This window comes from Phycodurus eques, chromosome 18 (assembly GCF_024500275.1).
Source record: "Phycodurus eques isolate BA_2022a chromosome 18, UOR_Pequ_1.1, whole genome shotgun sequence".
NCBI classification, from domain to species: domain Eukaryota; kingdom Metazoa; phylum Chordata; class Actinopteri; order Syngnathiformes; family Syngnathidae; genus Phycodurus; species Phycodurus eques.
Window position 1 is genome coordinate 18,871,221 of NC_084542.1, and position 15,913 is coordinate 18,887,133.

The 15,913-nt window shown below is 52.5% G+C and overlaps 1 protein-coding gene across 1 annotated transcript; it reads right to left on the bottom strand.

Annotated features, from left to right (window-relative positions):
* Positions 1-11,968: 11,968 nt before the first annotated feature.
* sox7 (SRY-box transcription factor 7) lies at positions 11,969-15,574 on the bottom strand. Its single transcript, XM_061704195.1, has 2 exons — positions 14,926-15,574; positions 11,969-14,032 (listed from the first exon to the last, which is right to left on the bottom strand). The coding sequence occupies exons 1-2, from the start codon at positions 15,140-15,142 to the stop codon at positions 13,128-13,130; spliced, it is 1,122 nt and encodes a 373-aa protein (XP_061560179.1). The 5' UTR covers positions 15,143-15,574; the 3' UTR covers positions 11,969-13,127.
* Positions 15,575-15,913: the final 339 nt, after the last annotated feature.

Genomic DNA, 15,913 nt, shown 5'->3' on the forward strand with positions numbered 1-15,913 from the left:
GCCAACCTTGCTTTTGTCTCCCGTCCTGAAACAGCCGCGCTCAAAGTCCTATTTGCACAAAGTTATCGATGACTTCAAATTTGAGGCAATCCTTATGAAATGGGGGCGGCCCCCTCTAATACACTTGCTTCTACAACGGTGCATCAAATGCTGCGAGTTGTGCAATTAACCTGTTGCCCGCCCAATTCTGCGGATGCAAGTTGTTATGAAAGCCTCTCCGCTCTTGATACAATTGTAATAACGGTAAAGACGTGCAATAGTTCCCACACTTACAGATTCGTTCATATGTCAGAAATAACAGCATTTATTTCGCCGTCCGCTACGTGTGAATGCAAAACGGCCGCCTCGTCCCACATCCCCCTGGTGTATCGCGGCAACCTCACGAGGCTCTCGGTAAAGACCGCAAGCGACCGTCGCCCCGAGCTGGGCGCGATAGCGGACCGGCCGACGACTTGAACACCTCCTACTGCAGACTTGCGCACTTTGCACAGCCGCACCACGGAGCGCCATCGCGCCTCTGACGTCCGCGTTGACCATCCGCCAACAGGACGTGAGACGCATCTTCAAACAACAAAAGATGAACAAAGCGGCAGGCCCGGACCGCGTGTCCCCATCCCGCCTCGAAGTCTGCGCGGACCGGCCGGCGCCAGTCTTCCCTCAGATCTTCAACAGATCTCTGGAAGTGTGCGAAGTTCCATCCTGTTTCAAACGCTCCACCCTAATCCCAGTCCCCAAGAAACCCGCAATCTCGGGTGTGAACGACTGCAGGCCTGTCGCCCTGACATCTGCGGTCATGAAGTCCTTTGAACGTCTCGAGAGCGACGAGAGCGTCACAGGTCCCCCGCCGGACCCCCCGCGGTTTGCCTACCGAGCGAACAGGTCTGCGGATGATGCGGTCGACGTGGGACCGCGCTTCATCCTAGAACGCCTCGACAGTGCGGGGACCTACGCCGGGATCCCGTTCGTGGACTTCAGCTCAGCGTTCGACACCGTCGTCCCTGAACTCCTTTCCTCCGAGCTTCTCCAGCTCAGCGTCTCGCCTGCCATCTGCCAGTGGATTTACAGCTTTCTGACGGGCGGGACGCAGCAGGCGAGGCCACCTCATCCGCACGCGGCATCAGCACCGGGGCGCCCCGAGGACGCCTCCTCTCTCCGCTGCTCTTCTCTCGCTACGCGAACGACTGCGCGGCTGTCAAACTCCTGAAGTTTGCAGATGACGCCGCTGTCATCGGCCAGAACTAAGACAAGAGCGTGCAAAATCCTCTCGGACCCTCGGCGTCCCGGTCGCCGGCTCTTCCGGCTCCTTCCCTCAGGTCGGCGCTACCGATCAACGCAGACGAGAACTAGCAGACATTCCGACAGCTTCTTCCCCCTTGCCATCAACTTCTTAAACATCTAACCCTCCAACTCCATTGCAACATGCTGGCAATTGTTTTTGTCTCGAGTTTGTCGTCACATTTATTTCTGTGGGGCCAATGATAGTTTACTCGTGCGCTCGTCTCGCCACGCTGCACTATTTGCATATCTGTTGTAGACCAATACTGGCCACTCATGCCAGAGTAGCATCTGCACCGTTTGCACAATCGACATTGTCCCAGATCATCGCGCTACTCGTCACTCGAAACCGCATCCCCTCCTTGAAGTCCCGGCGCCCTTTGCGCGACGCTCATTGCGGCGGACTATCGCAATATGAGTCATTCGAACTGCTCGAAGTGCGAGAGGACTCTGCATCTTTTGCACAATTGTCAGAAAAATCAAATAAAATTGGCAACTGTTGGCATTTTGATGGGACTCTGTTCAAGCTCAAGACACTTTTTATTTTGTCCATCAACAAATGGTCCTCCGTTTTCTTCTTTTTAGCACGCATCAGGAGCCAATCGCGGCGGACTTTGGGCGGGAGGTGAGGTGCGCCCCCTCCGCAAGGAACGGTCCACGAGTAAACCTTTATCGAGCGGGCAATCGAAATGGACTCACGCCATTTGACTGTTTTTGGTTTGTTTTTTAGGATCCCCCGTACGGTATTTGGGAGAGAAGAGAGCCGCGCTAATCCGGCAGTAATGAGATTGGCACGGCAAGAGATAATGAAATCGGTCCGAAGCCGCCGCTCGCGGGTCGGCCGAGAAGGTGGAGAGTTGGACTTCAAGTTCACGCTGCGGACAAAACAGCTTTTTGCTGTGTGTCCTTCGCACTTGCGCCTGTGGGGGAATAGTGGAGAAATAGCCACAAGAAAAAAAGATTTCAATCCCGGCCTCGCCTGCGCGGCGTTCGCATGTTCTGCCCGTGCCCGCGTGGCTTTTCTCCGGCCACGCCGCTTTCCTCCCACATCCCCTCCCCCAAAAAACGTGCGTGGTAGCTTGATTGAAGTCTCTAAATTGCCCGTAGGTGCGAATGCGCGTGAGTCTTTACCGCCGCAAATCGAAGAGACACCTCCATGCTCGAGAAGGCCGAAGCGACGTTTCCATTCGACGCGTGTGATCGGCTTCGACGATGTTCAACCTATGAGAATGCCGCTGTGAACATTTTTGGGAAATCAACTTTATTTCGACTTTGGAGAAACGCAACTGTAAGAAAGCGCTGCCCGTAACCCTTCCAACCAGAAGCTTCAAACAAGAAATGATTTGAGAAGAAAGAACACGAAGCTCCTCTCGCGGTATCAAAGTCTTCTCCGGATCTCCTTCTCGTCCTTTGTGGGGGGTTGGCCCTCCTCGTCCTCCTCCTCCTCTTCCTCTCCCGCAAGTGCCCTCGTGGCTTCCGTCCGTCGACCTTCCCTTTGCCCTTCCTCTCGGCTCCTTCCCCCCCGCCCGCTTGCTCTCTCTCTCCCCTCTGGAACTTTGTCACCGCCGTCCCGCCGGCCTCCTACATGTCCGGCACGATTCGAACATACTTCTGTGCCGCTGCTTCGGATGAACGCTCCTGTTTAAGCCGGACGCCCTTCCTGACGCGACCTCTGCATTTATCCGGGCGTGCCCCCCCCGCCCCCGGATCGGGCTGCGTTCAAGTCGTCTACAGATGATTGCAAAAATTGCAAACATACATTTTGGGGGAGTGAAACGGTTGGAATGTGATGAAAATAAAGTCGGATTTTCATGGGCGAGTCCTAATTCCGGGAGAATAAAAATCATCTCTTGGATTCAAACAGATGGATTCAAATATGAAAACAGAACAAAACAATATGCAGCATTGCAAGCCCAAAGTCCAAGTTTTTGTCCTGCTTGTCAAGCTGAAGTCAGCAGCGGCCAATCAGCGGGCTCGCATCCCGTTTCCGAGCAGAAACAACATCGGCGCCGCCTCGACCGCGGGGACGCACCGCAACGTCAGTCGCTTCCGTACGTCGCCTGATTTTCCACGCGGGCCTCTCGAAGGGAACGTCCGGCGGGAAGGGATCCCTTCGAGCTCGGGAGCGACATATTGCGGCCGTAATGCCGCGGAAGGGACGGCGGCGACCCGGCGCCCGGGTCGCCCGGGAGCGGGCCCCGTACCTGCCGAGCTTTTCGAGTTGAAAGCGGGCACGTCAAGGCGGCGGACGCGACGCGTGTCATCGCTGACGTACGGACCGACACGCCATCGCCACGCACACTCGCTCACTTCGGCTGAGTAACGGTAGCGTTTCTTTCTGTGCTAGTATTAACAGACACAAAGACAGAAAAGTCTACACACCCCTGTTCAAATGCCAGGTTTTTGATATCAACAAATAAGACCAAGAGAAATCATTTCAAAACTTTGCACGCCTTCAACCTGCACAAGTCAACTGAAAAAAAGACATCTTTTCAAGAGGGGAATGTATGTAGATGATCCCTCTTATAACTGGGGATGTAGCTGTAATTCAGTTATTGTTATTTTTAAATTGGGCTCCCGCGCCTCCTACCCTTTAAAGTGCCTCCGATTAACCCCAAATCAAGTTCAGCTCTTCTCGAGGGCTTTGGAGGCGTGGTCGAAAAAGTTTTGAAACGATTTATCTTGGTCTCATTTTTTCTATCGCAAAAACCTGGTATTTAAACAGGGGCGTGTCGACTTATTATATGCACTGTATATAAATAGATAAATGGATATATGCAGGTCCAGGTCCTGAGGGAGAAGAGCAGCCCCGGACCATCACACTACCACTGTTTGACTGTTGGTATGATGTTTTCTTTGTTTGTTGTTTTTTTTTTTTTTCTGAAATGTTGTGGGGGGCAACCGTGGCCCAACGGTTAAGATCATCGCCTGCCACCCCGGGGGAACCGAGGATCGAGACCCCGACCGGACCGTCTGCGGTGCGCTCGAACGAGACGCCGATACTCCGAACTGCTCCCCGGGCGCTTAAGTTGCCCCCTGCTCCAGTGTGGCCCACGAACAAGTGTGTGTGTGCGGTGCGTGTGTGCACTGTGATGGAAGAAATTTCATGCGCACGCAGTTTTCCGTGTTTTCTCCATGCGAGGTTAACGGTTCTCCCCACGGCTCACTGGAATCCGAAAGCTTTACGAATGGCTTTTGTAACTCTTTCCAGACGAACAATCAATGACGTCAATGACTTTATTTATCGTCTGCTCCTGAATTTTTGGCGATCGTGGCATTTTGTTGCAGGCGTTTGAGATCTATTTCAGCGAGTCCTCGATTGAACGGGTCTGGAGCTAATCGGGCTTGGGCGCGCTCAGTGAAAATGAACCCAAAAATGTGATTTAGGATTGAACAAGGGAGGGGGGGCCATGAGCTTTTCACACAGGGCCAGATAGCGTTGAATATTTTTTGCCCTTAAAAAATAAAATCACCATTGAAAAACTGAATTGACTTCGGTTATCTTTGTTTGATGTTCTTCAACATTTGAGCGGGGAAACGATGCCAGAAAAAAGAATTTGAGAAGGAGGCCGCTACTTTGGACAGGACCAAATCATCCGAAACTACCCGCAAGTTTTCCCGCGTAGCGAATGTCACGCTGACGGCTAAGCGGACAATGCGAGCTCGGTCCTTCCTCCCCTGGCAGACGTGCCGGCCTCCCTCGTCTGCGCGCCGCCCCCCCGTCCCCTTTCCTGCCGTATCTGCTCAGAACAGGTGCAGCATTCGCGGCGCAGGTACGGACGGCCGAGAGGCCCTTGGCCGCTCGTAGGCTCCCCCAAGTTTTCCAAAGGGTCTCCATCTGTATGCCCCCCCCCACACACACACACACACACGCACACATCTGTGCCACATGGCAAGCGTCCCTTGCCGAGTCTGGTCCATTCTTCCAACATGCCTGCCTGCCGCGCTGCCCGTTGTTGAGCCACAATGAGATGAAGAATAGCACCCATAATCCCTTGCTGCAAGAAGTGTGTGTGTGTGTGTGTTCCCCCCTTCTTGGCCCGGTTTAGGTCCAAGTACAAATTGTAAACAGGTTCTTATGTTGCCGTAACGCGGCCGCAGCCCACTCCAGCAGCAATTAGCTCGCGACGGAATACGCGTGTCCGTCACACACGCTTTTACACGCAGACACAGGGGGACTCGAGTCACGTGAGCCGACTGGAGTCACAGGATCTGAATCGAGTCAGACTTAAGTCTCCGGCGCGACACGGACTGAGACTTAACTTATGAAAGACTGGACTTTGACTTCAAAATATAATCCTTTCAATTAGTGGTCTTCAAACTGGGGGGCGCGCCGGCGTTATGACGTTTCACTGTGAAGTTACACCCGGCAGATGGAGCTCATTTTACTGCCGAGCATCTTCGAAACACCACCCAAAGAAGGAACAAATGTTCACCGCTTGCGTGGGCAAAGTTTGTGACCAATCAACAAGTGAGCCTCCCGAAGCGAACAGGCGAAAACACGCCGACGCCTGTCTTGCCCACGAGGAGGGAGCGCAGCGTTTGCCGTGGCGGCGCCAAGCCCGACCGGTTGAGACTTCACATCCCCAACGCAAAGATAAAGCCGCTGCTTTCTTCGGTGACGGTCGGTTTCTCGGCCGAAGCAGCGGCGGTGTGCGAAGGGGCGCACGGGGGTGCGCGCGCGCTCGCTCGCTCGCTCGCTCGGTGGAAAAAGCCTCAGGGCATCTGCGGGTGATGCGGTTTCCACCGCGACGGGTGAAGTGACAGCAAGTAAGCTCGAGGCAATTCCGGTCAGACGACATTGGCGAGAAAACATCCGAGAGGCGCGTTTCGCTCTGCGGATGGATGAAGCGACCGGCGGTGACAAAGACGGTTTGCGTCCGATTCGTCGACAATGACCGCCTGAAGGAGGATTTGCTTTTTTTGAAAACGGGTACCCGACAGAGCAACTGCGGACTTGTTGTTTAGAATTGCAGCCGCATACCTGAAGGGGGCCCGGTCTGATCTGAACTGCGAGGACCGTGCGGGGAAACGAGGAGGCCTGCGAGCTGCGAGCGCGTCGCTCCTGATCCTGATCCTGATCCTGATCCTGATCCTGATCCTGATCCTGATCCTGATCCTGATCCTGAGCCTGATCCTGAGCCTGATCCTGAGCCTGATCCTGAACCTGAAGCGCTCACGTCCCAACGGCTGAGCGCTGAACCGAGCGGCGTCATTGCCACACTGAACGACATCCAAACAAGATTTGGGGAGGGATGGGCTCCGATCACACAGCGAGTCTCGGTGCCTGTCACGGGTGAGGTTTTGAACTGCGGGATGAGGAGGAGGAGGAGGGGGGTCGGGGGGGGGGGGGAGTTGGGAGACGACAGCTTTGTCGTGAAACTCAATGAAGTCCACCTGCGACGAACGCAAACCTGGCAGACAAAATCACATCGGTTACGAGAAAAGTGCGAAAGATGGGAAAAGCGATTCCGTCGAGGACCTGAAATCGTTCGTCGGCGCCACCGAGCTGCAAAACAGCAGCTAAAAACATTTCATCTCCAATAGGGGGCGCTGCAAAAACGTTTGGGAAGCACTAACCCAGCCTTAAATGATAGTAAACATTATATTCATGTTAATTCAGCCGGCACGGTGAGCGACCGGTTCGAGCGTCTGCCTCGCAGTTCTGAGGATCCGGGTTCCATCCCCGGCCCCGCCTGTGTGGAGTTTGCATGTTCTCCCCGTCGTGCCTACGTGGGTTTTCTCCGGGCACTCCGCTTTCCTCCCACATCCCCAAAAAAACATGCACGTTAATTGAAAACTCTAAATTGCCCGTAGATGTGAATGTGTTATTAAATATCCCCCCAAATATTTGTAATTGGTCATCTATCTATGCCAGCGACGTAAAGTGATAGGCAGAACAATTACATGTTCTTCCACTAGACGGCAGAAGGTCCAATTGAGCTGCGTAGCCACCTGTTGCCATTCAAACAGAATAATACGTTAATTTGCGAATACATTCAAAGATCAGCATTATATCTATCTATATACAGTCTATCCATATATATATATACATACTTTCTGCCATCTCCCAAACGTCTTCCATTTCAGGATATGGAGGCCACGGTGCTCTTAGGAACCTTAAGTGCAGCAGGATTTTGTTTTTGGAACGTTGGCCAGATCTGTGCTCTTCAGGCAGTTCCTTTGACCTCATGACCCTCATTTGCTCTGACATTCACTGTGAGCTGTCAGGTCTTCTCTAGACAGGGGTGTGGCTTTCCTCATCAAGTCCAATCAGCGCCCGAGTTCAATATAGGAGTGTCACAGCAAAGGGTCTGAATACTTGTGGCTGTGTGATATTTCAGTTTTTCTTTTGTAATAAATCTGCAAAAATGTCAACAATTACGTTTTTGTCTGTCAATATGGGGTGCTGTGTGTACATTCATGAGGAAAAAAATGCACTTCAATGATTTTAGCAAGTGGCTGCAATATAACAATGAATGGAAAATTTAAGGGGGTCTGAATACTTTCCGTACCCACTGTGTATATATATATATATATATATATTCTGTACTGCTTATCCTAGTGAGCAGTATATACTATATATATTTATATAATTTATTTATTGATATTGGCTGGCGACCGGTTCAGGGTGTACCCCGCCACTCGCCCGAAGATAGCTGATCTAGATCTGTAACGTTGTTTTGTTTTTTTTTTCGTTTTTCTTTCTTATGTAAAACGTGCGCGTTGGGGAACGAACGGTGTACGTAATTAATTTTGCCTTCAGCGCGTCATCGGAATCCGCCCTCTCCTCTTGACCTCCAATTAGCACGCGGAGAACGCGACCTCGACGACATGACGCCATTGGCCGCCGAGGCCGCGAAATCGCCAGACAGTCGGCCTCCCGCGCGCCTCTGGAGGACTCCCGCCCGGCTTTCAAGTGACTTTAAAGGCGACGGGCGGACGGATAATCCTTTCCGCAGCTGTTAGACGGCGTTTTACTTTGACGGCCGACTTGTTGTTTGTTTGGCCGGGGAAGCGACGTGACGGCACGGGAGGAAAGAGGAAACATAACAGACTACCTGACGGCCGCGTTCCGTCGGCCTGACCCCGGCCGGGCTGGAACGCGGCCAGCCGGCAATCAGGCGGCGAAAAAAAAAAAGAAGAAGAAGGAAAACAACCAGAGGAGGCTCTCTTGTTTGTTCAGCCCGCGTTCGTGTACGCGAACAAATATTGTACATCTTGCAAGTATGCCAGAGATTTGATTGCTACTTTGGACTTTGTGACCTCTTAATGAGAAATGCATCATTGCCGAAGACCGCGGCGTATCCGCCGGTTGTTATTCATGCTACTACGGTATACTGTTGTACCTTCGTTCCGCGACCGAGCTTCTGAGCCCGAATCCCTTTTTCCCAGTGAAATCGAAATGTCGTCCATCCGTTCCAGCCCCCGCCCTGCCGCGCCCACCCGAAAAAAAGAGAAGGTTTCTATTTTTTGGAAGCGATTCGCTGCTAGTTAGCCGTTAGCAAAAGAGATTTTGTTTTCTTCAATGAATTCTCACCAATTGAAATGATTGCGGTGTCCCCCAAGGCTCAATTCTTGGTCCGCCGCTTTGTCATCGGCGCACGCTGCGATGTCACGAGGAGACGGTGCTGTAAGTCTTCGCAGTGCGATTTCCTGACGACGCAGCGCCAGTCGCTGCCCTTTTTAATAATAAAACAAGAAAACATCAAGCACAGCTTGCACGGTAACACTGTCATCAAGTTGCGACGAGCATCATGCGAGATGAAAAGATCAATGTATTTAGCTTGAATTGCTTTTTGAAAAATATTTTATTTCGATGTATTTATTATGTTTCCAATCAAATATTTAGTATCCAAATAAAATGATTACTTTTACGTTTTGGATGTGAGATTTTAAAAAGAAGGAGTTCATTCATTATTATCGTATTCCATTTGTGTTTATTCTCATTCTTATTTTTACGATAAAAAAACATCGTAAAAATATTTGATCGGATAGCTGGGATAGCGAACGAACAAACAACCGTCGGCGCTCACATTCACACCTACGGGCAATTTAGAGTCTTCAATTAATGTGGGAGGAAAGCGGAGCGCCCGGAGAAAAGCCACGCGGGCACGGGGAGAACGCGCAAACTCCACACGGGCGGGGCCCCGCGGGGATTGAGCCCCGGACCTCGGAACTGCGAGGCAGACGCGCTAACCGGTCGCCCGCCGTAGTGTAATAAAATCTTTTCATAACGTTTGAATACTAAACAAATATAGAGAGAGGAAAATCAACAGATGGTGTCTTGTATGCATGAAATTGTTCAAAGAATTTTGAACATGATTTTTGTTTGACTTCCTATTCGTTTTAACACATATATTAAGGAATAACTTATTTAATTTGTGCATTTGTCCATCCATCCATTTTCTACAGTGTGTACTTGTATTCATCTGTTTCAGTCTTGTACTTTTATCATACATTTCTTTTTCAGTGATGTTTTATTTTTGATTTTAAAAAAGACTATTATATGTAGGAGAAAGGTAATGACCATAAATAAGAACTATAGCTCTAGAAATAGGGTCATTAAAATGTGACAAGCAAGTAACAAGTCAATAATAAACCCGTTTTTCCTCCAATATTCTTTTCAGCAAGCGGACACGACCCTATTGACAAAAACGAAAGATCTGATGTGAGGTCAGCGTGCGTCGATGCCGTTTTGTCCTTGAGTGGATGGATGGGACGCGCTAGCACGTCTTGACCGAGGGAGTCTGCTGCCGCACCCCCGACAACCCGGACGAGCGACCGCTTTCTCAGGCGCGGCGCCGCCACCGCCGCCCCTCCGCTGAGGCCGGAAGGTCGTCACCCGGAAGGGACACGATGAATGTCGTCACTCCCGACGTTTCGAGCGGGTTACACACATACAGTGAGCCCTCGCTACATCGCAGTTGTTGTTGTTTTTCTTCGCATGGTTTTGAAAGTATACTTCCTGCGACGCCCTCGGATGTGGGAAAGGAGAGCCACAGTCGCCGAAGCATTTTTCAGAACGGTCAAACAAAGCGTAGGCGTCAGGGACTGCTGTCGGCCACAGCTCGCGCCCGGACGTCGCACGCCGTCCCGACAGGCCCCGCCTCTTAAAGGCACGTGCACGGACACAGACAACAAATATTTTCCATACATTTCTTATTTGCACTTTGTTTATTGTGTTTCAATATATCGAATGCCTTTTAAAAAGTGCTTCAATAAGTTTGAGTTTGAACGGGTCGAAATGTGTCGGAGATCCAAAACGTTCCGATATTACGATGACGGTACATAGCAGATTTCGCTTCCCGTTCGTTCATTGTCCACCATTTAGAGCTGATACATTTCGGGGATTTTTTTCCCTCCGACATAAACGATCATGATAAATGTTCCCAAAAAGGATTTGAATTTAATTGTCTTGAAAAAGATGTTTTCATTCAAAATAAATGAAGGCATGAAAACACCTAAATAATAAATTGAAAACATTGAATACTACTACTACTACTAATAATAATCCCAACTCAGTGTTGAGCACAAAGACAATTCTCAAATATTGTACCTCGGTCTCATTTTTGGAGACCACTCAGGTCTACTACAGTTCTGAATTTTAGCATTTGCGCCTTGAGATATGAGTCGTCATTGGACCGCTTTTTCTGCTTTGACTTGGGAGCAGAAATGTGAGACGCGGGCGCACTTTTGACAACCGAACAACACTCACCGGCATCCGTTCTTTATCCTCGACAAAGATGGACTCGTACCGCGGCCCGGAGACCAGTCGGCGGCCTGACGAGGCAGTCACGATAAAATCCAACACGTTGGACCTTTTGGCCGCTCTGCTCAACGCTCGCTATCGAGAAGAACCTTCACGTACGTCACGTCGCGTATGTCACGAAACCGCAATCGATCGTCATCGAAATCGACGTGGACATTTCTACTTAGGCCCACTCCGACCTCTGAAAACACCTCAATATTTGGGATTTTAGGGACGATAACCAGCCTCCCTTATTCGAGGACCGCACAAGTCCACGCGCAGCACAAAATACCGCTCACGTGTTCCCGGCGAGCGGCCCGCTCAAAACACGTTTGGGCCTCGGCGTCTCACCGGCGAGGTGGCGTCTTTGCTGAGGAGCGGGCGCCTCCTATTTCGATTCTTTCTGGGCCGGTAAAAGGTTCGGCGAGCAGCGCTTCGGTCCACTTACGGACTCGGCGGCGGTCTGGTTTCAGCGCAGTTTCGGGCCCGGCTTCCGTCTCGATGTCGTGTCGGGACCGGCCGGGTCCAAACATCCTGACCCGGAGCGCCCCCGCCCCCGCCCCCGCCCCCGCCGCCGCCTTATCAGGCAGGAAACACTGGCCTCCGCCGCATCCTCTTTACAAGAAGCTCGACTCGAGCTTCCCCAGAAAACCAGGAAGGGCAGCTCGACTCCAGGATTTGTCAAAAGCCTAACCCTAACCCCCGCCCTCCGAATTCCTTTCATCGGGAAAAACGGGGCGACTTTGCAAATCAAAAGCACGCATTTATTTCTGTATTTTCTGCTTGCGCAAGATAGACGTAGGTAAGAGAAACCCGGAAAACAAAAGAACGGCGGCGGGCTGGTGCGGCTTTGTCGGTCGCCGTTGCTAATCCTCAAGCGGGATCGATGGTGGAAGGCCGGGGGGGCAAAAGCACAAACGACAAAACACGACAGGTTCCACTATGCACAGCCGTTTGCTTTTATTGACAAGTTTGCTTTTTACAGGAAATGACAATCCATCATTTTTAAATTACAGTCTAAATCAGCATACATTTTTTACCCTAGTTTCATCATATATGTGATTATATTTATATATATATTTGTATTATTAAGCATTGGATAGGGGGCAAAAACCTCAATGGGGTGAAAACTCGTGAGGTAAGAGTCAGCGAGAGCCACGGTTAACCAAAAACATTTTCAAAAAAGAAAAAAAAAAAAGGTTTAAATGAGCTCCTGGCAAGCGTCCGTCAATGGTTCCGCATTTCCAAAAACCTACGGTTTCAGACGCGAGGTGTCCCGTTTTAGCGGCCCCGGCCACTTTGGATATGTCAGTCTGTGGTTTTGTTGCGGTGTCCTGGAGTTTAGCACGTCTGCGGTCTGCGTACTCTGGCGTCCTACCGCATGCAGATGAGGTGAACTGAAGACTGTGACGCGCCCGTAGTTGTGAATGCTTGTTTGTCTACGTGTGTGCTGCGATCGACTGGTGACCAGTCCAGGGTGGAAGTCGCGAGTGTCCCGGGATGGACTCTAGCCTACCTGTGAAAACCTAGAAAATGGATGGATGGCTACCAGTCCAGGGCATAACCCGCTTTTGTTGCTGAATGTGATGGTAATTAAAAAAAATAATAAATGAAAAAATGTCCGGATGAATTGGCGGCACGGCGGGAAGACCGGTTAGAGCGTCTGCCTCACAGTTCTGAGGTGCGGGGTTCAATCCCCGCGGGGCCCCGCCTGCTCGGAGTTGGCATGTTCTCCCCGTGCCCGCGTGGCTTTTCTCCGGGCGCTCCGCTTTCCTCCCACGTCCCCAAAACACGCATGGATTGGAGACTGTAAATTGCGTGCGAATGGTTGTTTGTTTGATTGTGCCCTGCGATTGGCCGGCGACCAGTTCAGGGCGCCCGCGACCCGCGTGAGGAGAAACGGCTCAGACGATGAATGCGTGGATGCCTGGATGAATGTTTGTTTGTTACATGTGCGCTGCTATTGACTGGTGACCAGTTCAGGACGTGCCCCGCTTCCCCCGCCGCACTCTCCTGGGATGACCTCCGACCTGCCCGCGACCCCGAACGGGAGCGGCGCAAGAAAACGGAGGGACAAATGTCGCCGAGGTCGCCCTCGAACTCACGAGATGCCGTAGTTGTTGTAGTAGGCGGCGGTGGCGTCGGCCAGAACCGAAATCAGACTGGTCTCCGTGCCGGTACTCGCGGCGGACACCTGGATGTGGCCCGTGACGGCGCCGCCGCCGCCTTGTTCGGGATGGAAGCCGCCCCCTCCGGAGTTGAGGTACTGGTCGAACTCATCGCGGTCCACCTCGCCCAAGAGCTCGGCCTGGCTCAGCTGGTCCAGAGTCTCCAGGTGGCCTTGCGTCTCCGGCGGCGGGGACAGCTGCCCGAGGTGGCCGTGCTGGAGGCAGTGGTGAGTCAGGGGGAAGGGGGGGGCGCCGTAGTACGGGCCGGGGATCAGGCCGCCGCTACCGCCGGGGGTCACGTGGGACACGTTCGCACCCCCGCAGTGGATTCGGGTCTGGGCGTAGTCCAGGTGGTACGGCGGCGGGCTGCCCACGTGACTCTGGCCGTGCTCCTCGGGGGGCGAGCGGGAGACGGCGGGGTAGTAGGACGGGGGCGCGTGCTCGTGATCCACGGCGTCCAAGGGGGACATTTCGGGAGGGGTGGGGAGGCCGTAGGGGTACGCGTCGAAACCGCCGGACGCCGGCGGGTCCCGGAAGCTCCGCACGCCGGGCGGAGCCGGGCCCGGGCCGGAGAAAGGGGCGCCCGCCGGGTGGCCGGCGTGGTCCTTGTCCAGGGGGCGGCGCAGGGCCCGCCGCTCGGGGAGGGCGTTCTGGTCGGGGGCCAGGCCGCCCGGCAGGAAAGCGGGGTCCGCCCGCTTGCAGATGCGCTTGAGTTGCTTCTTGCGGCGAGGCCGGTACTTGTAGTTGGGGTAGTCCTGCGTGTGCTGCACACGCAGACGCTCGGCTTCCTCCACGTAAGGCCTCTTCTGGGGCGGCGTCAGCGCCTTCCACGACTTCCCTGGCGGAGGGAAAGAAACGACAAGCACCAAACGGATGATTCGGAGATGCTGAGAGACTCACAGGAGCCATCGAAAGTCAACTAACTTTCTCGTGTACGGGAAATGACAACAATCTGCGCTTCGTGTGACCGCTGAGCAACAAATGGGTTTCGTCGAACGTCCACATTCATCTTAGCGCAATGGCTGCCGTGGAACTTTCAAGCCTAAACGTACGTGGCGAATTCAACCGCAGCCACGGCAAACGACAACCTGCGTCGATCGGAGTCTCGAGTGAACTTTGCGAGCTTTCCAGAAAGACTTCGAAAGTGACGCCATTCGTAGCCCCAAAATTCAAATACGGAATTCTATTCGTTTTTGCTGCCTTGCGAGGTTTAAAGCGGAGGTTTTCCGTGGCCCGACTTCAATTTTCCTTCGACCGACCGGTAAGACGATTTCTCGACAGCGATTTAGTCAAAACAATCTCGGGAGTCTGTCTTTTTTCCAGGGTTGAATTGAAAGCGTCAAAACGTGCCCACGATCCATTTTTCGTCGAGCGAGATGAATGATCGGATTAACGCCCCCCAAAACGATTTCGATTTCGATTTCTCCAGGCGTTTAATTCCTGGACGTTTTTCCAGGTCGAACAAGACTTGCAAAGTGACACAAATCAGGGCGTTGAAATCGGGCACAAAATAGGAGCTATGTTTTATTCCTTTCTATAGAGAACTGTAAGCTTTAAAGAGTTTGGGTTTGTCTTCCCCCCCCCCCCCCCCACTTCGTGCTCAAGATCCTATTTATTGGTTGACTTATTCCTAAAGCGACAACCCCAAATTGGGGAACGACAATCATTTCATTGCATTTCAGAGCCACCGAGGTCTTTGCCGCAGGTTAGGAAGACGGACGTCGGACCTACCGAGCATCTTGCTGAGCTCGGCGTTGTGCAGGTCCGGGTTCTGCACCGCCAGCCTCTTGCGCTCGTCCTTGGCCCAAACCATGAAGGCGTTCATGGGCCGGCGGATGCGGGGCTCCGGCGCCTTGTCCCCGCCGCCGCCGCCGGCCGCGCTGCCGTCCGCCGGCTGACACTCGAACGACTCGGGCCACGACGAGTAGGCGCTGATGAGGGCGGCCATGCGTGCGCCGAAGCCGCCGATCGGAGACCGGCTGGGATTGCGCTCGGCCCCGATTGCCCGAAACGAGAGCGAGGCGGGCGCGACTTCTTCTCGGCGTCAACGGAAAAGTGCTCGCCGGTGCAAAGGAGCGCGCGGAGGTGGCAGCTCCTTCTCGCAGGTTCTCTCTCCTCCCGTGTGGCCGAGGGGAAAGGGGGCTTTATATTTGGGGAGGGGGCTCCTCCCGTCACGCACGCCCCAAATAGCTTCGCTGCGGTGAGTCGCTCGCACGACGCTTCCGCCACTTCTCGGTTGGAGTTTTTTTTTTTTTTTTTTTTTTTTCGGCAAAAGTCTGACACGCCCGAAAACTTAGCGGACCTGTTGTGTTGTGCTGCGTTCGGGTGCGCGAAGTGCCACGTGCCGATCAGATCGGCATCAAAGTCAAATGCGGCAGAAAACGAAAACGAAAACAACAACAACAACAACAACAACCACCACCACCCAATAGTTCTGAGGGCAAATAGGAAATGGGGCACATTTGCACTTGAGCATGTTCACTCGTTTTTCATTCCCTTTTTGGATTTCATCAAAGGGTTTCTTCTCCACACTTTGTCGCGCTACTCTGTTTACAACAACAACAACAACAAAATGGTCAAATTCTTTCAAATGGATCCACAATGCTAAATACTCCGACAGGACAAAATATTGGAGATTTTGTCTTTTGCATTATTCGATTCTTAGAATTGAGAAGCAAAAAAAAGGCAACCCGTTTGGTCATTTGGGAAATTGACATAT

What these genes read in the sequence shown, in the direction of transcription:
- sox7 (XM_061704195.1), bottom strand. Translation starts at nt 15,142, where the DNA reads ATGGCCGCCCTCATCAGCGCCTACTCGTCGTGGCCCGAGTCGTTCGAG. An exon ending in CGAGCTCAGCAAGATGCTCG is followed by an intron (nt 14,033 to 14,925) that starts GTAGGTCCGACG and finishes TCCCTCCGCCAG; the next exon opens with GGAAGTCGTGGAAGGCGCTG.